The following is a 20725-nucleotide window of genomic DNA, read 5'->3' on the forward strand; positions in this document are numbered from 1 at the left end:
AAAAATGTGGAAATGATCTCTTAAGTTATGACGCGTCGAAAACGAGAGTAAACAAAAATTAAATGTGCTAATAAATATGGACCCAAAGTTTCCCATTTAGTCCTCGTGAATGAGGAACTTAACACCAGGGAGCCTTAATACTTGAAATTTCCCAAGTCATGACTACATTCATTACAACAAGAAGCACCGATCAGGCATGAAACACAGGCTAAAATTAAGTTGGTAAAATCTTTCTCAAAATCTAATATTCTGCATTTCTCAAGTAAACTAAGTAGTTTGTAAATAACTAAGATAGATAATGCAAGTGTTTTTCCTGAGGACATTGAGTAGTTTAACTATGTTTATATACAAAACTTGACCAAGATATAGAGCCTACATAGGCACAAATTAATACTGTAGGAGACAATAAACTGGACTGAGCGGAAATGATTCAAAAGAATATACATACTAAAATATTCCTGTATATAACTCTTCATCTCCCTCTAGGTTTCTGTTCATCATCACCTGCGCAGTCCTTAGTAGCTAGTTGAAGTCTATTGGTACCGGCTGAACATGGATTTAGAAGATCTTTTTCCTGGACTAGTCGAGGTTCCTGCAAAAACAAATTACAAAGGGAAAAATAGTTCACTACACCATATGAACCCAATAGGCGTGAATCAAATAAATAACGAGCTAATTTTCTCTTCCCCACCACCCTTGCAAAAAACAAGTCAAAACCAAGCTATTGTAAATGTATATGTTGTATTCAATGTAAAGTGAAAAATGATTCATACCAAAGAAACATGAAATGTCCGAGTGCAGATACACACTATTGTCTGGTACTCTAGTAATGTTTCAAGATAAGTTGAGTAAAGTGAACATACTGATATGAAGTTGGTTGCACCCACCACTCTAATACTAACTGACTGGGAAAAGGACAGAAGGCATACCACCAAACCAATCTGATTTTAAGGGTTACTCTACTTCAGTGATTGCAAGCAGTAAAAGGGAAGAAAGCCAATTTCAGCAATTGGACAGTCTGGATGAATAAGTTGTAATGCCCTTTATCATTAGTCCATGTTCAAAAACTTATGACATATATTATGCTTTGACAAGCAGATTGAGCACATGCTAATAGAAACAACTAATTGATACAAATGAATGAGCATTTCTTCTATAACTGAGAAATCCAAGGGCCAGTGGCAAGTGAATGAGAATTATATGTCAACCAAAATCAGTGGTCAAATGAAGACTAGTAACTGAAAACACATATAGGAGATAAAAAATTTCAGTCAGTCAAAGGCCACTAGGTGAGATGGCTTACTGAACGGAAAGGAAATTCATCAGCCTCTAGCATATGTACTATTTGACCCATCTTTGGCCGCTTGTTGGCATCCATATCTATGCAACGGAGGCAGACCAACAAAACCCGCTTTAGGGATCTAGGAGGAGGATGGACTTCAATTAATGGGTCGACCAATTCTTCACCACGTCGATTTGATACCATTCCTTTAAACCAATCGACCAAGTTCATCTGCAATTTTTTTGTAATGATGTCAAGATAATGCCACAAGATCTTTCAGAATGTAACTGGTCTTCTTTTAACTCCTTTTATTTTTTATATATATTTTTGGCAGTGGGAGCAGAAATGACAAGGGAAAATATGTTCTTACCTCCCCAGGCGGTCTTGAATAGTCAACGGGACTTCTTCCAGTAATAATCTCCATGAGCATAACACCAAAGCTATACACGTCGCTCCCCTCATTAAGCATACCAGTGCTGGCATAGTCAGGCGAAACATATCTGTGGCAATATCATCATCCATAATTAGCACTAATAATCCACTTAGTACTTGCTTATAAAAGTTTGGAAAGATTAGAGAAAGGGCACACCCAAAAGTCCCCATAACACGGGTAGTCACATAGCTTTTCTCAGGTCCTAAAAGCTTGGCAAGTCCAAAATCTGATACTTTTGGATTCCACTTCCTATCCAACAGAATATTACTTGATTTAACATCACGATGCACAACTTTGGGTTCCAAACCTTCGTGCAAATAGGCAAGTCTGTCCAAACAAAAAAGTAATGATGTCGAATGAGATAGGAAAAATTAAGTCATGCATGCACTAAAGATGTGTATCTCTTTCTTTTTTTGCACACGGAAAAATATGCAACCCATAGATTTCAAAATCAGGGTTGAATGTGAACATGTGCACTTAAACTATTCTTTAGCACACATGTCAAACTTAAGTCACAAACGTTGTAAAAGATATGTATGAATTGTTAGGAGATACAACGCTTCCTATAACCATGGGTTTACACTGTCAATCAACATTGGAGCAAAGGGAGAAGATTGTCTTGGTAATTACCAAAGAAAGTGCACACATAAAAGATCATGCTTCAAGGTCACAGCAATTTCCGTTCATGGCAAGGACTAAGATACATATCATGTAGTGAAAAAACAAAATGTAGAAGCCTCACCCTCGAGCAGTTCCAATTGCAATTCTCAGTCTAATCTCCCAGGTTAGAGGACTAACAGACCCTACATCACCGTGTAGCCATTGCTCCAAATTGCCATTGTCAATGTACTCATACACTAGTATCCTGGACAGTCAGTAAATGATTTAACAGATGTATTTGTAAACAGAGACAAGAATTTTCCACATGTTTGTGAATATTAACTGTAATGAATTACCTATGAACACCTTCTGAACAATAACCAAGAAGACCCGCAAGGTTTTTGTGTCTCACTTTGCCAATGGCCTCAACTTCCACCCTGAACTCCTTCTCTGCCTGACCCCTGTATACAATCAAGTCATAGTGCATGAACAACAAGGGTTCAAAGTAGAAACTTTCAGGGAGGAAAATTCTAAAAATAGTAAACCTTGAACACCCCATCCACGTAATAAGGTCTGTGTATACACTACCCTTCCCAGGCTTCACTTATGAGATTACACTACCCGTCCTTCTCTGCCTGATGTTTGTGTAATGCAATAACTTAGATCATGACAGTGAGCATAACTCCATTTACAGTTGTACTGTTACCAACCATCATTACGGCTAATAAAGATTGGCTTAAATGGAAGTTGTCATTACTGAGCATAATTACTCAACCTTATGTCTAGATTTTAGCAAAGAACATAATTAGGCTGGTACAAAAGAAAGAAAAAAAAAAGGAAAAAAGAAAAGAGAGAAATAGTTCCAGGATAAAAAAGAACAAAAAGGAATGAAGAAAAAGTAAAAGAGAAGATAAAAAACAAAAGTAACGTTTACTTTCTTTTTCTATGGAGTAACAAATATTGTACTTTGACCCAAAAAGAGAAAAATAATCACATAAATCCAGATCTGAGAAGATTGGATTCTTTTTCCAAGAAAATTAAGCTGAAAACAAACAAGATGTAGACACTACACCAGCTAATCAACTCAAACAAACAGCTACAAAGGGAAGAGAAGATAAAAAAATTGAAATGGAACAATGAAACAGAGACATATTTCCAAAAGAAGTTCCGGCTCAAGCAAATCAAATCAGTAAATAAAAAGAAAAAAAAGTAGTGGTAAGAATTGCATAAACTCTACCTCCACACCTCATTTTGATGGATTTCACCGGACATGTTATTGTCGTAAACACTTACTTTGGTCTACTTAAATTGGATTTCATATATTTAAATAAAATTATGCAAGAACATGAAGAATTAAATAATAAGTACCCACTTGTTGTTTAGAAGCTTCTTGACAGCTACTACTGAACCATCTTGTAAGACTCCACGAAATACGACACCGTATCCACCTTCACCGATCACATTCTCGGCACGAAATCCTTTGGTCGCCATCTCCAGTTCTTTCAAACTGTACCAACGGCCCCACCCAATATTCGTCGACTCGGTTGAACCAGAGATCGCCGACGATGTATCACTCCGGCTTGTACTTGACTCATTACTCCCTGAACTTCCTTTTATACCATCAGACTCAATCTCGATCACTTCCTGAGCTTCTTTTCGGAGAATCGCAATAGTCTCATCCTCCTTTTTCGATAAATGATTCACTTTACCAATCGCATTGAGATCGGTTGTTCTACTGTCGCGAATCACATCAGCTACCAAAGGTAACAACCCGACACTCTTCTTACCTCCACTGCGACGTCGTTTCGAGCTTCGATTTAGCCTGATAAGTAGAAAGATGAGAAAAAGCACGACAACCATAATGATAACGGTAGCGGCAACTACGACATAGAGCTGAAGACCTAAAATAGGAGTTCGTGAAGTGAAAAAACTGGAGAGTGAATTCCCGGAACTGTGATTCTCGCCGGAAACCGCCATTGTTTCCGACTACAATGGAGTAAGACGGGACACCACAAAGAGTACCGGAGATTAATGAGCTGATCAATATGGAGATGGCATTTTAGAGAGAGAAAGAATGTCGATGAGAGAGAAGCACAGAAGAGGTTATTTGGCCATAGGCGATAGGGAGAGGAGCATAGTATAGAGAAATGTTTTTAAGGAATTGCCATTTGTGTAGAGAGTGGGGACCTAAAGGGACATAGAGACCGTTTGAGTAGATGAAATGACGCTTTCGTCCTTTTGATTTTTATGACATCATTAGTATATGTTTTTTTGGTTTTTTTAGCACCCGATTAAATTTGAATCGTTCATTGCAAGACCCATTCAGAAGTGACGTTATCAATAAAAATTTCTCCATACTCAAGACTCTCACTCGAGACCTTTTGATTAAGAATGAAATAGCCATATTAATCTATATTACAATTATTATATCCATTTACATTAATTGCTTAATGGGGACCCTGGGAATTGATCTTTTTCATCTTAAAAAGTTTTGGAGCTGATCATGTTGTGCTTTTTGAATTTAACTAAACAATTGTTATTTATAGAATTGTTAGTTGAATTATTTATTTAGTAGGAACGTTGGTAGGTAATTGGGTATTGTTTTGTTATATAGTAAGTGTAAAATATAGCTAATGTATTGTATATGTTATTTCTGTTGTTCTTTTATTTTAGTTATCACACTATTTTATTTGTTGTTTCTGTTCATTGACTGCTTTGATACCGCTGAAAATTCTCATATTGGTTATCACAATTTACCAAGATATACTTTATCAATTCTATTTTTTAGTTGAATGTTATATTAAGAAAACATTTTTTTCTTATTTATTTATTTTAACAAATTAAGAGAAAGAATTTATTTATTGCTTCTGTTTTATTAACGGTTTAATACCTCTAAAAATTCTCGTGTTGGTTATCATAATCTACCAATATGTACTCCGTCAATTCTATTTTGTTTAATGGTTATACTAAAATTAACTATCAGTTTTATTTTATTTGATCATTCGATATTATTATTATATCCATTTAAATTGATTGCTTAACTCATCTCAATTTTTTTGAAGCTGATGATATGGTACTTTTTGGATTTAAATAAATTATTATTATTTTTATAGTAATATTAGTTGAATTGCTTATCATAATATGAAAGTTGGTAGGTAATTGAATGGCATTTTGTTTTACTGCTTAATATGTTTGATGCATTGTACATGTTATTTTTGTTGCTCTTTTACTTTAGTTATCACATTATCTTATTTGTTGTTTCTGTTTCCTTAACTGTTCTCGTATTGGTTATCATAATCTACCAATATGTACTCTGTCAATTCAATTTTATTTGACTGCTATACAAAAATAAATATTATTCTTATTTATTCATTTTAATAAATTAAGATGGAAATTTGATTAGTTACTTCTATTTCATTAACTGTTTTAATACCCCCTAGAAATTTTCGTGATGGTTATCATAATTTATCAACATGTACTCTGTCAATTCTATTTTATTTGATTGTTATAAAAAAAAATACATCTTTCTTATTTATTTATTTTAATAAATTAAGAGAGAATTTTTTTTCAATATTATATTTATCATAAGTAACTACATAATAAAACAAAATCCTAATAGGATTTTTTTAAAAGAGAGTATTAAATCAAGTAAAATATAGATGATAGTTTTCTATATCAAGCATTGTAGCTAAAAAAAATATAAAGTGATAGCTTATTATAATAGGTGTCTTTAAGCTACTCTTATTAATTTCATTTATTCTATTAAGTAAAATTAATAAATTAAATAAATGCAAAAGAGAGATTTATCAACTCATGTCTTCTCAATTATTCATGATGTATATTATTGTCAATCAATATTGGTAGATTGTGATCGATGTGCTTTTGTCTTTTATTTTTTGGGAAAAGCTTCCTTTGAGTGTTGAGTAAGCAAAGTTTGAAGGCAACAACCAAATGTAGAACCAGGGCACCAGGCTCAAGCTATTATTGAAAACTATTCATTTTTTTGGGCTTAATACATTGGTCGTATTTAAAAATATCAGTAAATTTTATTAGATATTTTAGTTCAAATTTCGAAATATTTTCACGTGTGTTTTCATGTGATCATTATATAAGTTAATCACTTAAAATATGTCACCGTCTTTAATTATATTTGTTAACCCAAATAAGTTGTAAAACTATGATGCCCCAATTGAGTTTCATGCGTGTAATTAAAGAGGATGACATATTTTATATAGTTAACCTGATTTTTAGTAGACGCTTAAGATCGAGTAAAAGCTTTTTGAAAATTTGAAATGAAAGTGTTTAATAAGAATAGTTTATGATGTGTTCAGTTGCTCAATTGGAACAAGTTATGATTTGGATTTTTAAATGAATTTACTAATAACTTCAAGAGAATATCAATATATTAAGCCTTTTTTTTAGGAAAGGAAATTTCTTGACCACTTAAAAAAATAATTAAAAGCTCTTATGTATAAAAATAAAGATTTCTCGTGAAAAAATAATTATAATTAATTTTTTATATATAAAAATGACCTATAAAAATAATTCTGCCACTTTTTTTGTTTTAAGAAATTGTTCAAAAGTTAGTATTCTCCGGACCGACACACAGTCGCACAACCAATCCGTCCAACCAGCCAACCATCTTATTGCTGATTTTTAATTTTCTAATTTTTTTTTGGTTTGGGGGATGTGGCTAATTATTGTCCAAATTATTTAAACTAGCGATATTAAAATTTAATCTTATAGTATGTTTTTTAAAGTATTTTAAGTAGTTAATTATTGCGATTATAAATACTTTTTTCGTATTTTGTAAACATGTAAATTTTGTTAAAAACTTAAGATTTTCGTGTATAGAATTTTGAAATTCAGACTGTGTCATATATATTTATGCAATCTTCTCTTCATATTTTTTTTAAAATCAATTTTATTGGTATAAAAAAATTAAAATAGAGATAAGACTGCTTCACGTATAACACAATCATAACATAAACTGTGATATATGATGTCAACTCTCCACCTAATTCTGGTGTTAATATTTTCAATTATCATTAAACATATAGCTTAAACAAGAATTAAAATTCTATTTACTCATTCTCCCTTCACTTTCACCTTCACAGACATCTTAAGATTGAAACAAGTTTGGTGAAGTAGGTAAAATGACACTGTTGATGCACACATGTATTATTTAATTATTTAGTAAGATTACTATTACCTGGTTAACATGCCATGTGAGAATTCAGTCAACAATTAAGAGGAATCATAATTTTTCCCTTTCATAAATTAGCATGTTAGTTAGTAAAAATATTTATTTGTCCTATGTTTTAATAAAAATAATAATTCCAGAACAATTTAATATAGTACCATTTTATACGTCCTATTTTATGGATTCTAACTTTACATTTGGTTATTGATTTTTGTAAGACGCTAAAGATAGAGTTGTGTTTGATTATATTTTTTAAGAAGAACATTTGAAATGATATTTATACGTGGATGTATTTAAATACATTTTCAAAAGTAAAAGTTGAGTTAGAAAACAGACGTATAATTTTGAAATACAACTCCAGTGAATTTAAATTTTGATTATCAAATACTAACTTTTAAATAAAGTAAAAAATCATCTACTTAAAGCTGTAAATATATACTCTCACTATATACTTTTAATTGTCATAATTGGATTTGACACATTCATTAAGAAAATAATGATTGACATAATTATTTTACCACATTATCATTATTAAATAATGTCTAGTACTAGATCTAAAAAAATGATTTGAAAAATCAATATTACTCATATAAAAGATAAGACATGAAAGAGATAATTGTATTTTCTTGATATGTGAAAAATGACAAATAAATGATTTTTTAAAAATAGTAAATAAAAAAAAATGAACAGAGTTAATAATTTTTTTGATTTATGATCAAATGGCTCTTAAATTTTCTTATACTCCATCCATCCAACAATAGTTGTTATTATACTAAAAATAGTTGTTTAATAATACTTATCTAATTTAAAAAGGGAAAAGGCATAAATTCCCCCCTTAACTTGTCCCAAAAAGTCAGTTACACGCTTAAACTATTATGACGACCTATTACACATCTTTACTATTTAAAACTGAATTTAATACCACCTTGAGACGCGTAATACCACTCTCACAGCATGTGTATTACACTCGCTGTCACATAAGCACTACATTAGCGCCACGTCAGATTTTATAATTTTTTAATATTCTTTTTGTTTTCTTTTCTTTATTAATTAATTTTTTTTTTGTTAGCTCTATTTTTCACTAATTAATCTCTAATTAGTTATTGAAAATTTCTAATAATTATATCTTCTTTATCACTAAATTCACCCACTTTATCTCTAATCATATCGTAAAAATCATTCATTTGATTTATATCACAATTTTCTTTGTCTTCTCCGATGAAGAACAACCAACCCATCACCACCACAAGCCTACCTTCACAACTCCATTCGTTCTTCTTTTCCGACGAACCATTAGTCACCAACACAATCACTTAAACCACCACATAATAGCCACTCAAAATTCAAATCAATCACCAGAAAACACCAAAACAGACCTCATTACCTTATCCCTTTGCGATTTTATTCATTTGATTTCTTTTGTTGGTGTGTCGACGAGCTCAAAGCTTCAGTCATGGCTCCGATGAAGTTCAAGAGCTTCACACTTCCAGATCTGAACAACCAACAACACCAGTACTACACTCTCATCGTTGTGAATCTTTGAGGTTGTGATGAAAAAAAAAAAGTTGTGATGAGAGGGGAAAAAAGATTTTGATTTTTTAATTCTTTTTTAAAAACGGTAATAGGAGGAGAAGGAAGATTTTGATTTTTTAAATTTTTTTTTACTTTGATTTTTTCTAACGCGCTAGTTTTTTATTATTTTGCCACGTCAGTTTTAGGGAGTAAATAAATTCACTTTTTTTAAGTAGTAAAGATGTGTAATAGGTCACCATAATAGTTTAAGTATGTAACTGACTTTTCAATATAAGTTCAAGAGGGAATCTATGCTTTTTCCCAATTTAAAAAATCAAAAGATAATTTACAGTTTGTGTTTATTTTACCCTTGTTATTAAAATACTATTTATCATCTAACATATTTTTCAAAGCAGTAAATTTAATCAAATTAAAAGATAATATAGTAATATTACCTATATTATTTACTATTATTGAACGGAGGGAAGATAACATATCATCACCTACTCACTTCAAAACAAAACAAAAATGGATTACTCCACCATGCGTTGTCGTACACCAAAAAGTCAATGAAAGAAATTAAAGACACATTAATTATTTAGGAGTAAACAAGATGTACTAGTTTGTTTTCCTTTTTTTATATCCAGTTCAAGTTATTATTAAGAGAAAAGTGTAATTACCTAATGTTTTTCTTTTATTAGTATCTTTCTTGTATAGTCAAGAAAATGATTGTGTCATGTGTTCGACTCACCCATCACACAGAGGGCTCGTTTGATATTTGATTAAGAGTGAATTATTCAGATATTAAAATTAATATTATTAGTATTATGGTTGATAAATGCTTAGATGTTAGGTATAAAATTCAGCTCATTAAACACGGTGTTTAGTTATTAATTTATACTTTGCATAATAAAAATAGGTATAAGTTATGAGTCAATTTATATATTATTTTGTGCATAATTAACACATAATAACTAATTTTGTATAACTATGTCTTATAATATATGAATAACTCTAACCACCAACCAAACTAAATCTTAGAATCATTTGGTTACATACTCGGTTACTAGTTATACAGAAAAAACAATGATTATATATTGATTATTTATACAATAGTTAATAAGAAATATTTTTTCTTATAAAAAAATGATTAATAATGAAAAAAAAATGCTAGAACATAAGATTCTTATTTTAAAAGCTCATTTGTTTCTTTAAATAGTTTAATTGCTCTACACATTAATACGCATATTCTAATTGTTTACATTATATTCGCATAATATAACATATATACTCACATTAACCTATATTACTTATAATTCCCAAACAAATGAGAGAAAGTCGGTGCGCCGGTCCCTTAAAGTACATTAATGACAAATTTTGAAAAGAGGCAGACTACGTGAGAGTATTCATATATAGGTTCAGATAATTTACATTTGTACATATCTGCATTCATTGACATACGCTCCTTTGACATATGAGTCAACATATAATTGAAGATTTTTTTTATTTTTAATTAGAGATCTCTTGTTTATATTTTTTAAAATACAATTATTTATTGATGAAAGCGAAATAAAAAAAAAGGGCCATGTAAGATACATATTCTAGTCTAGTTTAATAAGACACTAATATAATGCTGAATAATAGATTATTTTTAAAAAAATAAACAGACATAGGCGCCTTTGGGACAGTGTGTCCATTACTTACTCACCAAATTCAAATGTTGTCGGAAAGTCCACAGAGTGGGAGTATAAAATTATAAAATATCCTCTCACATTTTAATATATCAAAATAGTAACAGCGAATCATATCATAAACTTTTATTTTTCATATTTCATGTAATATTTGGGATAGAGGTAGAGCCGTCAAAATGGGCCAAAATTATTTATTTAAGAGCAACTTTCACATATAACAAACATAAAAATCATATTTGTATGTTATAACTATAGTTTGCATACTTGCGCTCTATAACAAATTTTATGTTTACTATGAAGCTTTTGATTTGTATAATTCGCTAGATAGATTCAATTTTATACAAATTATTCAGTTTTGTATAAATTCATTTATACATTGTAATTTGTATAATAAGATCTGTATTTGTATAATTATAAGTGTATAGGACGAAAATATATGTATTTGTATTTGTTTATACACTTTTCTTTCGCTTTATACAAACACAAACACATTTTATATTGAAATGTATAAAATGGCTAATTGTATACCGAAAATGGCTAATTGTATACCGAATCAGATGGCAAAAAAATGGTATATTTGTTGCGAATTACAAATAAAATAAACTATGGCTATAACATTTAATTTGAATTAATAGTTTGTTATTTCATACAATTTTCCCTTTATTTAATGGTAACTTACAACAATCTCACTAGTATATGTATGAGCTAATTACTTAAATGCATGTTATGTTGTAATATTATGAATCTTACCAAATTTTCGTACGTCTATATACTTGTAATCTTATGACATATGGACTTAAAATTAGGTTAATTTGTTCTAGATACATTCTACCCAAATGGGTTCGCATGTATCTAGGATATATAGACAAATCCCGTGCCCTCATCTCCCTCCCATCTCGCTTGCCACTCTCTTATCTCGCTCGCGTATCTGGGATGCATCACACCAGATACACGTATCTCGCATATCTAGTATCCTAGATACATGCTAATTACACTAAATTTGTTGCTAGTATTATTAAAACAACACCATTCTTTGCCATATTTGATTTGAAAATCTTCTCATTTCCTTGATGTTATAAATTTTAAGTTTAAAAAGAAAAAAAAGGGCTAGCCCGCCCAGCCCTCGGTCCTTCTAGGGTTGGGTTGGGTTGAACATTTTCAGGCCCTTCCAAATAAAGTGCTGGCCGTCCTAGCCCTTCAAATTCCTTGGCCTGCGAGACTTGTGCCGGCCCTTTTTGACAACTCTAGATAGAGGTATGTTTAATTTCCCTTGAATTATAAGCTTCGATAATTTTGCAAATTTTTTTCTCCAAGAAAAGATAATTTCCCTCTTACACCCTTGTGTTTTAGTAATTTCTTGCAAAAGCTCATTGATATACTTTGCCTTAACTATTCGAAAATGTCTAGATGTACCCCGTTTGAAGTTTGGCTCACTCGTACCCTTGTCGTCCAACTTTTTGCATAAATATGCCCTTGTAGACGTGAGTTGGTTTGCTGGAAATAACCAACTCATTTTCCCTTTCATTAAATGATAAATTGAATTGTCACATCCCTTTTTAATTACCATTGGCATTTATATTAAAAAATAAATAAATTAATATACATCTTTTAAATAATCTATCCGACCCATAAATCAACCCCTTTAATTAGTATATATTTGTTTAACCATGTAATTTTCCATTATCAGCCTAGGCCATGACTTAAATAGGGAATAGGGATCCCAAAATCGATTATTTCTGCACCAGCGCCGGCTCGAAGGGCTGGTTAGGCCCAATTGGAGATTTCAGAATCAGTGATCAAACAATAAAATGGGCTTATCAGAAGATGGGTCCTGGACACGTCAGATCATCAATCCAATTTTATCCATTTGTCTTGCAATATAAACCAAATTCGGCATACTCAAACAATTAATTCAAAACTTTATTACATTAATTAATTTACTACACTGTTCTGAACACTTCGATCAGAAATCCCAATCGTCCTTATCTGAAACGTGATCTTCATCGCGAAGGACCTCTAGCAGAATCATATGACGGCAGGCGGCGGCGGTGGTGCCGGTGCCGGCGGAGTCACCTCCGGCAAAAAACGACAACGTTCTGGTAGTTATAGTCGACTTTCCTCTACTATAGGAATCATCGACTCTTCTCGTCCTGATAATACCCTAACGGAACGCACACAGAAGACATCAGTTATTCGCCGCACAGCTTCTCACACCTTTATTGCACCGTCGTCCTCCGCTGCTGTTAGCCGCGGATTCAACGATTCAGCCACGGCTGACGTCGTGCTTCGTCTCTTTGTTGATCAATTGCCGCTGTTCGATACCGATGATTCCGAATCCATTTCAGCCGTCGATTCTGATCAATCCGATGTCCAGATCTATCTCCACTCCGATGTTCTCTGCCGTTCTAAGTATTTCGCTACTCTCTTATCCGACCGCTGGCAAAAGGAATCAAACGACGTCGATTCTGGGAATTCTTCAAGGATATTCCGACTTAATCTCGGCGTTCCCGCTACTCCTGGATCAATCGATCATCATTTGGCTGTTCTTCAGCTTCTATATACCAATGACTTCTCGACAACTATCCACAATGTTTCGGTAGCGTTGTGTTTACTTCCGGTGGCTTTGGAACTAATATTCGAAGATTGCATTAAGGCTTGTGTTCGGTTCCTTGAGGCCGTACCATGGGCTGAAGATGAAGAAAGGAAAATACTCAGTATAGTTCCCTTGCTAAGCAAGGAGGAATCTCAAGAGCTTCTCGCTAGGGTTTCGATTGACAAAATTGATTCGTCCGAACAAATGCTTCATGGATTGATATTATCAGCACTTCATAACCATCCTAACATGGCATTCGCTAAGGCATTTGTAGCTAAGCTGTTGAGGGACTTTTCGTCCAAAGAGGCAGCGAAGAGAGTGTTGGACGGTGCTTTTCAGAGTAGCTTGAAGATTGTGAAGGAGTCGTTGGAGGAGTACTCAAGTCCTGACTTTAGAGGTGATCACAATGAGATTGAGGCAATTCAGAGGCTGAATTTGCATACTGCAATGACAAATGGGAGGCATTTGGTGTGGTTGGTGGAGAGGATGATTGAACTGAGAGTGGCCGATACAGCTGTACAAGAGTGGAGCAATCAGGCCGCATTTACTGCTGATTTGCTGAGGGCTCTCCGTGATGATGCATGGAGGAACATCGTTCCAGGGCTTCCTGCAGTTGTGCTTCGATGCACTTGCAAGCTTTCTAATGCAGTCGCCACGGGGACTATCTTGGCCACCAGACAGGTCCGTTTCGATCTCTCAGGTCTACAAATGATTCTTTCTGGAATGTGTAATTGCAAAATATAGAGTCTAGGAAATACACTATTTGGGCTATGAGGGCTTTAGAAGTTACCCCTTTTGAAACGTTCTTGTTCCCTAGTTGCAAAATTAGGGACTATTAACACACATACACCTTTAGGACTTGGAGCATCTTGCACTTGAACATATTCTTGCACTAGCAAAGGATACTTCTAGGAGTGTATAACAGTGAGTTTTCGTGCTACTGTTTCACCTATCTTTCTCCTGCTTTCAGCTATTTTAGCTTGTAACTTTTGAATGCATGTAATAGTGGGACATCACTTAGAAGTTTTCCTATCCATTTGCAGTATTCAACTTCATGTCTCATGGATCTTTATTCAAATGGGTATTGGCTTTTACATGTTCTGAGTTATATCTTGTGTTAGTTAGCCTTGTGCTGTTCTTTGAAAATGCGAGCTACTTCAGTAAGTTTTAGATCTTCATGGACTTGGTGTGATGCTTCGTCAAAGAAACAGCAAGTTATGGTATCATATAACTGTTATCATGAATGCTCTACAGATGTTTATTCGTAAGCTGTACCATGTTTTTCTTAGTAGCATCAGTGGAAGTGGCAGGATAATTGTAAAAGAATTGCTGCTAAACCATAGTGGTTCTGGTTTTACTTGTTGTACATTGGAGTTGCAGATGTTGGATGCTTTCTGTACTACTTATGTCAAATCTCGATACCCATGAATTGTTAATTATGTTACACTTACAGAACCAGCTTAGTTTTTCTTTGCAAGGCTGGTTTCTTAGTTTGTATAGTTTGCTGGTACTGTTGCTTATAGAAGTACAAGCACTAATAATGGAAGTTTCACATGTTACTTAAAACAAATGGGCAGCATAGAACCTTCTGTTTGTTTGTGGTTATAGGTCTAAATGGATGTAGCACGTGATTTATGTTTCTAGTGAACATTCACCCCCCCACCCCCCCCCCCCCACCCCCCCCCCCCCCCCACCCCAAAAAAAAAAGTACGAAGGGAAGATATAACGCCTTTTCAGGAACATCTAAATAGTGTTGATTGTTTCCAAGAGATGGTTTTGGATCTAGAACAAGATTTTTTCCTTATTTGTACCTTGTTTTGTTTGACATCGTTGAAATGAATGATCTGTATTAAAGGTTAACTGAGTCGAAACCAGAAACATGGACATTCTACAATAACAGCTGCATTTTTATTTTTGCTGGTTGTGTCTGTTCTGGTGTTATCACCTGGCAAGTTAATGTTGTGCTTAACTGATAAATCATAAACAGTGATGCAATTGTTCCACAATCGCTTCTGCTTTACTTCATTTCTCTAATGCCTAAACAGGTTAGAATGAAGATCGTGAAAGATTGGCTTCCAGTGTTGATTTTGTGCAAAGACTATGTAACACCGATGACGCCAAGTCACAAAACAATATATGTGGAGCTGGAAGACACGTTTTTGAGGATTATATCCACGCTTCCCTTGTCTGATGCCCAGGAGTTATTGCAACAGTGTCTCAGCTTTTCAACTAGAAATGTTGAAGACTGTCCTCACTTAATCAGCGCGTTTACCACCTGGTTCCGACGAGCAAATAGATTCCCCCTACCAGATATGTGATGGTTCGGTGGATGAGGATGGGGACAGTTTAGTGTCTAATGTCCATACTAGTATCTCCATTGCAAGAGACACTGTTATTTGTACATAAAACGTGTTGTCTCACCTTTGTACTAGAAGTTATGTGGATTGTGCGACTCTTAGGTTGGTTACTTGGTGTTGCGCAGTATCCTTGACTGTAAGCATTGGTTATTAAGAGAATGACCAGCATGTACATAAGACATTGTGGCGTATGAAATCTGCCCATTTTATGTCTTTTAATTGCATTTCTTCTCTCTTTCACTCAGGGAGGTAGAAATTGGCTTCCCCTATCACCAGGCTTGTTTGTTGGTGATCCCGACTCCCTTGCTTCTATTATGTGTGTTCTAACAAAATTTGGCAGGTAAGCATGGCATTCCATGGCTTGTTACATTGTCAAAGGGGGACTTTTTCCGAAACTATTCACAGGAAATTTCGTAATGCACTGGGATAGTAATGTATAGCCATGTATCTAATATTCTAGGAATTAATTAGGAGCTTTTGAAAATATTGCAGAAATTCTGCGGATTTCAAAAGGTTATGTTAGCTGGTAGGTTAAACGTTTATTAAGTTTGAGCAGTTGTTTCACCTTTTTAGCTCAATTGGAGAAGTAAATGTATCAATTGAAATTTCAGCATGTTATTTAGCTTTGCACACTTCGTTTCAACGACAATCGGAGCTAGGTAAGTTCTATATGAGGATGTACGGCATGTAAATGTAGACGGGCGGATTTAGGGTGTTGGATGGGTTTTTTGGGGATGAACTGAAAAATCCAGTAACTATACAAGAAGCTAGTTGATCCAGAGGCAGAAAAGAACCTTTTAAGCTTGGGTTCGAATCTCACCACTAAAAAGTGCCATAACTACTTGCCCACTCAGTTATTTCAAGAACCATAGAGGAAGTGTGGAACCTGGAGAGCAAAAATAAGGTCTACGACAAGAGAACCAAAAACACAAAGTTAACAACTTACTGCAATCTGTAAACAGTAATCTGATATTCAACTAGATTAAAACCTTTGAACAGACGGTGGAACGTTCACTGATACATTTGACCAAGTTATAACACCAATAGAAGACCGACCTAAGAATTACTGACAAAAGAAAAAAAAATGACAGCAGACCTATGAGAAATATGATTCAGTGAAGACTGTTCTAACAAGTGAGTATCGGTAGTTAGCAACAAGGTCTAAGGCTATACTGTAGCTCAAGTACACAAGATTCAAGTTTTATTCAATGTCTAGTGTTACTGCTGGGAGTTTTATAAAAGACCAGTTCAGGAAGAAATGGAAAAAGGGCATAAACATTTCTGCTTACAAGAGGATCCTATATCACCTTGCATCATCAGCACTTAGTTTTGGAGAAAGTTATCAGTCAAAATCATCAAGTTAGCAGGTATTCATATTAGACGCCTTCTGAAGTTGGAAGTTCCTTGGTAGGTACGAACAAGAAGCCCGACTCCTATACCAATACCAACACAAACACTGAGGCCAATTCCAACACCAACTCTTACTCCAGAATTGAACCAGGATAATTCCCCATCTTCACCTTCTATATATTCCATCCTTGAGTAATGATTATATTCATCATGCTCTTGTTTCTGTCTTTCATGATCTGTAACCTGCAAATGGATCATTGACGCAATTGTGAAAACACATTCATGATGATTGACAAAGGAAAAACAGATAGATGGTTGTATTACATATCAAAAATCATTAAATCAGGTGCCTCTTGCTAGACTTCCATAATCACATAGGCTAACAATGAATCAAGCCTAAGAAGAGAAAAGGGAATAGACAAAGAAATTAACATGCAAACTATTAAATATCCCATATTGCAGATCAGATAAAAGGGAAAACTAAATCCACACCTAAGGAAACTTCAGTAACTTGTCAAGGCATTCAAATTCTAACAAGTTCAACAATTATTTCAGTAGGAAGTTTGTTGAGATTTGATCCGTAAATCATTCCATTGAGTTTTCAAGTATATATGCATAGTGTTTAGTCAGTTGTTATCTTGTGCTTCACTGCATTAGATTCCCCTTTCTCTCTAGTTCATAAATTGAAATGAGGAATTTAGCTTGTGCTCACGGAAGGAGTCCTCGTACTGAAAAAAATTGGTACTGGTGGGTGACAAGTTCCTGATTACTTGGGTAGATAAGAGATGCAATATCTCAAATACTAACATATATGGTATACCATCTTCTTTTCGGAAACAACCTCTCTACCCCCGCGAAGGTAGGGGTAAGGTCTACATATACCCCACACTCCCCCCACACCACTTGTGACATCACACTGGATATTTTGTATTACGGTGTACTGTCTTATATGCTAGCACAAAGTTTTTTGTTTCCTTTCACCCATGTGGTATCCTGGTAAGAAGTAGAAACATCAACACACAAAACGAAAAGGTAAGATACATATGTGTGTATCTAAGTATACATGTGTGTACATATGAGTATGTGTATATAATTCTGGGGCAGATTCTATCCTTTGTTTCCCAAAATTTCAAGATAAGTTTGCTCATGGTACTCAAGCATTATTGGCTGGTCCTGAGTAGTGGGTACTGACAGCACAAGATAAGAAAATACAGTTACAGAGGAGCTAAAAACTACTACATCAAATATGGAAAAGCTGTTAAACAAAAAAGACTAACAAAAATTATTTGGCATGAAGGGTGAAAAATTGCTAATTACTACTGGTTAAACATTGATCGAGTTGTAAATTATCTTAAACAAAGCTAGAACTGCAACCACTGTATAGGTGTAAACATCAAATCACCACAACTAGTAGTATACCTGCATTGCATATGAAGTGGAAATATGGTACTGGCTTTCGGTTGCCTCATATTCTGGTATAGATTCCAGCATTCCTTGCCTTTGTTGCTTCTTCCGGTGTCCGAGTTCTAAGGTCCTTGTCAGTATAATTGGTTTCCCTGAGAAACAACCAGCCACATAAACTTCAATTACAGGAGAAACCAAATCCGTACCGAGGTGTTGGTTTCCTTTAAGAAAGCTAGAACTAGAGCCAGCAAGCACATCTGTTTCACAATTGATGCTCCAAGATTGACCATGATTTTCAGATTCACCGATAAACCCATTGCTATTACATAGTTCTAATGAGCCATACAACACAACAACATCCCTATCGTAAACCTCAAATCTCACACTTCCTGTCATACTTATACTATCCGTACTAACAAAAGTGACCTCCTCGGATTTCTTATCGTACCTATCTCTTCTGAGTACAGTGGATACCCCATCAGAATAAATTCCAGTCCGTGCACCATTCACTTCCAAAAGTGTATCGCGATTCAGCGGAACATGGTTCACCGTGAGGTACTCGGCGGTCAAATCATCAAGCTCACATTTGCTAATTCTAACATAAAACACTCTCAAATCTAACCATTGTAAAGATAGCTTAAATCCTGGCTGATAAGGAGAGTGCCTCATGAGGGTGTGGCCATTCTCAGCCACTCCATACCCATTCTCGTGCGAGTTCTCCATTCCTTCACAAAAATCAAGGCTATTGCTCACCAAAATCCATCAAGATTTAGTTGGCAAGGAACCCCAAAAGTAGGATTCATAACAGTGAAGAGAACCTGGCAAAAGAGAAAGCAACAAGACAGATATTGTTACAAATCCCACATATTTGAGGCAACTCTAAGACAAAAGGAATGACTAAGAAACAAGTAGCATCAACTAATTATATCAAACTACTGAGATATAAACATGAAGGAGATGAATTTCCAATCAGAGAATCGGATTAAATAAAATTAGGGGTACAAGAAATGGAGAGGGGATTACAAGGTGGTGAATGAACACTCACCAACAAGTAACAAGTGAAAGTTCAGATACTGAGATTTTCCATTCATATAGTACTAAAATCTTTCTTCTCCATTCACACAAGAAAAGAAGAAGGTTATAACTCCAAGAACAAAAAAGTGAATCACATATAAAGGTGGGACCTTTATAGAACAACAAAAATTCATATCTGGTAAAAAGTTTCAAAAAGCAATGGAACAGTAGAAGAAACCTACAAAACCATCTTGACAGCAAGTCAACTAGAGAGATAAGAAACCTTAAACTCCAACACAGTAAGCAGTAATTTCAAATCTTGAATTACCAAGAAAAGTACCCCATGAGCAGAAATGACAGTTGTGAATAATCAAGAAGTGAATGTATTACCAGAGATCAAGAAAGAGAGAGTGAATGTGAACCCCTTCAATTCCAAAACCAATTTAATAAATTTTGTAACAGAGAGAGAGAGAGAGGGGGTCATTTATGAAGAAGAAAGTAAAAGAGCAACCAAATTCCAACAAAAGACTCATCATCACTAAAAGACAGAGGTGTGAAGACGTCACGTATAGAAACAAACAAAATAACATAAAACACAAAACTTGTGTGAAAGAAAGATAGCATCATTCATCATTTAGCAACAAACACTATTCCATGCAAACCATACAACTCACCTCTTTGCCTGTACTCTATCGAACACCAAAACTATACATGACTTCTTTCAACAATCCATATTTTTAACTTTCACCTCTAAATACTTCTCCTTCCATTTCATATTAATTAAATTGTTAAGGTGTTTCACATCCTTTAAAAAAAAAAAGATTAAGACATAAATTAAGCTTAACTTTACAATTTTTATCCTTATTAATTATTATTAAAACATTTTAAAAGTAATCTTGAAAATTGAACAATTAAATTAATTTAAAAAATGAAAAAATATCTCAACAATTCAATTAATATGAAATAGAGGGAGTACTCCCTTTGTCTCATTTCACTTTGACATTTCAAGAGTCAAACAATTTAATTTTAATTGTCTAAAATATTTATATCCTTGAAAACATAAGAAGTACCCTAACAACTTACAAATTACAATATGTACACATATTCGAGATCTCACACACATTCATCTTTTTTTATTTGTCCATTATACTAAAATGTTCACTTTCGCTTGTTGCTTTTATCTTATCAAAAGAAAACATATTTCTTTTACATGTTACCATTAACGTTAATTACTTATTCACGAAAATAGTATAATAAAATACTTATATTAATATTTTTAAGAGATA

The 20725-nt window shown here is 33.9% G+C and overlaps 3 protein-coding genes across 3 annotated transcripts; 1 reads left to right on the plus strand and 2 right to left on the minus strand.

The window, feature by feature from the left end:
* Positions 1-274: 274 nt before the first annotated feature.
* LOC125816653 (probable receptor-like serine/threonine-protein kinase At4g34500) lies at positions 275-4464 on the minus strand. The gene is made up of 7 exons (XM_049496275.1): positions 3688-4464; positions 2672-2776; positions 2458-2580; positions 1872-2042; positions 1653-1782; positions 1304-1513; positions 275-592 (listed from the first exon to the last, which is right to left on the minus strand). The coding sequence occupies exons 1-7, from the start codon at positions 4290-4292 to the stop codon at positions 473-475; spliced, it is 1464 nt and encodes a 487-aa protein (XP_049352232.1). The 5' UTR covers positions 4293-4464; the 3' UTR covers positions 275-472.
* An 8193-nt stretch (positions 4465-12657) lies between these two features.
* LOC125816650 (BTB/POZ domain-containing protein At3g05675-like) lies at positions 12658-15898 on the plus strand. The gene is made up of 2 exons (XM_049496272.1): positions 12658-13995; positions 15360-15898. The coding sequence occupies exons 1-2, from the start codon at positions 12751-12753 to the stop codon at positions 15630-15632; spliced, it is 1518 nt and encodes a 505-aa protein (XP_049352229.1). The 5' UTR covers positions 12658-12750; the 3' UTR covers positions 15633-15898.
* A 730-nt stretch (positions 15899-16628) lies between these two features.
* LOC125816676 (uncharacterized protein At1g01500-like) lies at positions 16629-19250 on the minus strand. Its single transcript, XM_049496301.1, has 2 exons — positions 18441-19250; positions 16629-17264 (listed from the first exon to the last, which is right to left on the minus strand). Exons 1-2 carry the CDS (start codon positions 19146-19148, stop codon positions 17043-17045), a joined length of 930 nt encoding a protein of 309 aa, XP_049352258.1. The 5' UTR covers positions 19149-19250; the 3' UTR covers positions 16629-17042.
* Between the last annotated feature and the right edge of the window lie 1475 nt (positions 19251-20725).

The sequence above is a fragment of the Solanum verrucosum genome, unplaced genomic scaffold (assembly GCF_900185275.1).
Source record: "Solanum verrucosum unplaced genomic scaffold, falcon-dt-bn FXZP01000261.1, whole genome shotgun sequence".
Taxonomy (NCBI): Eukaryota; Viridiplantae; Streptophyta; class Magnoliopsida; order Solanales; family Solanaceae; genus Solanum; species Solanum verrucosum.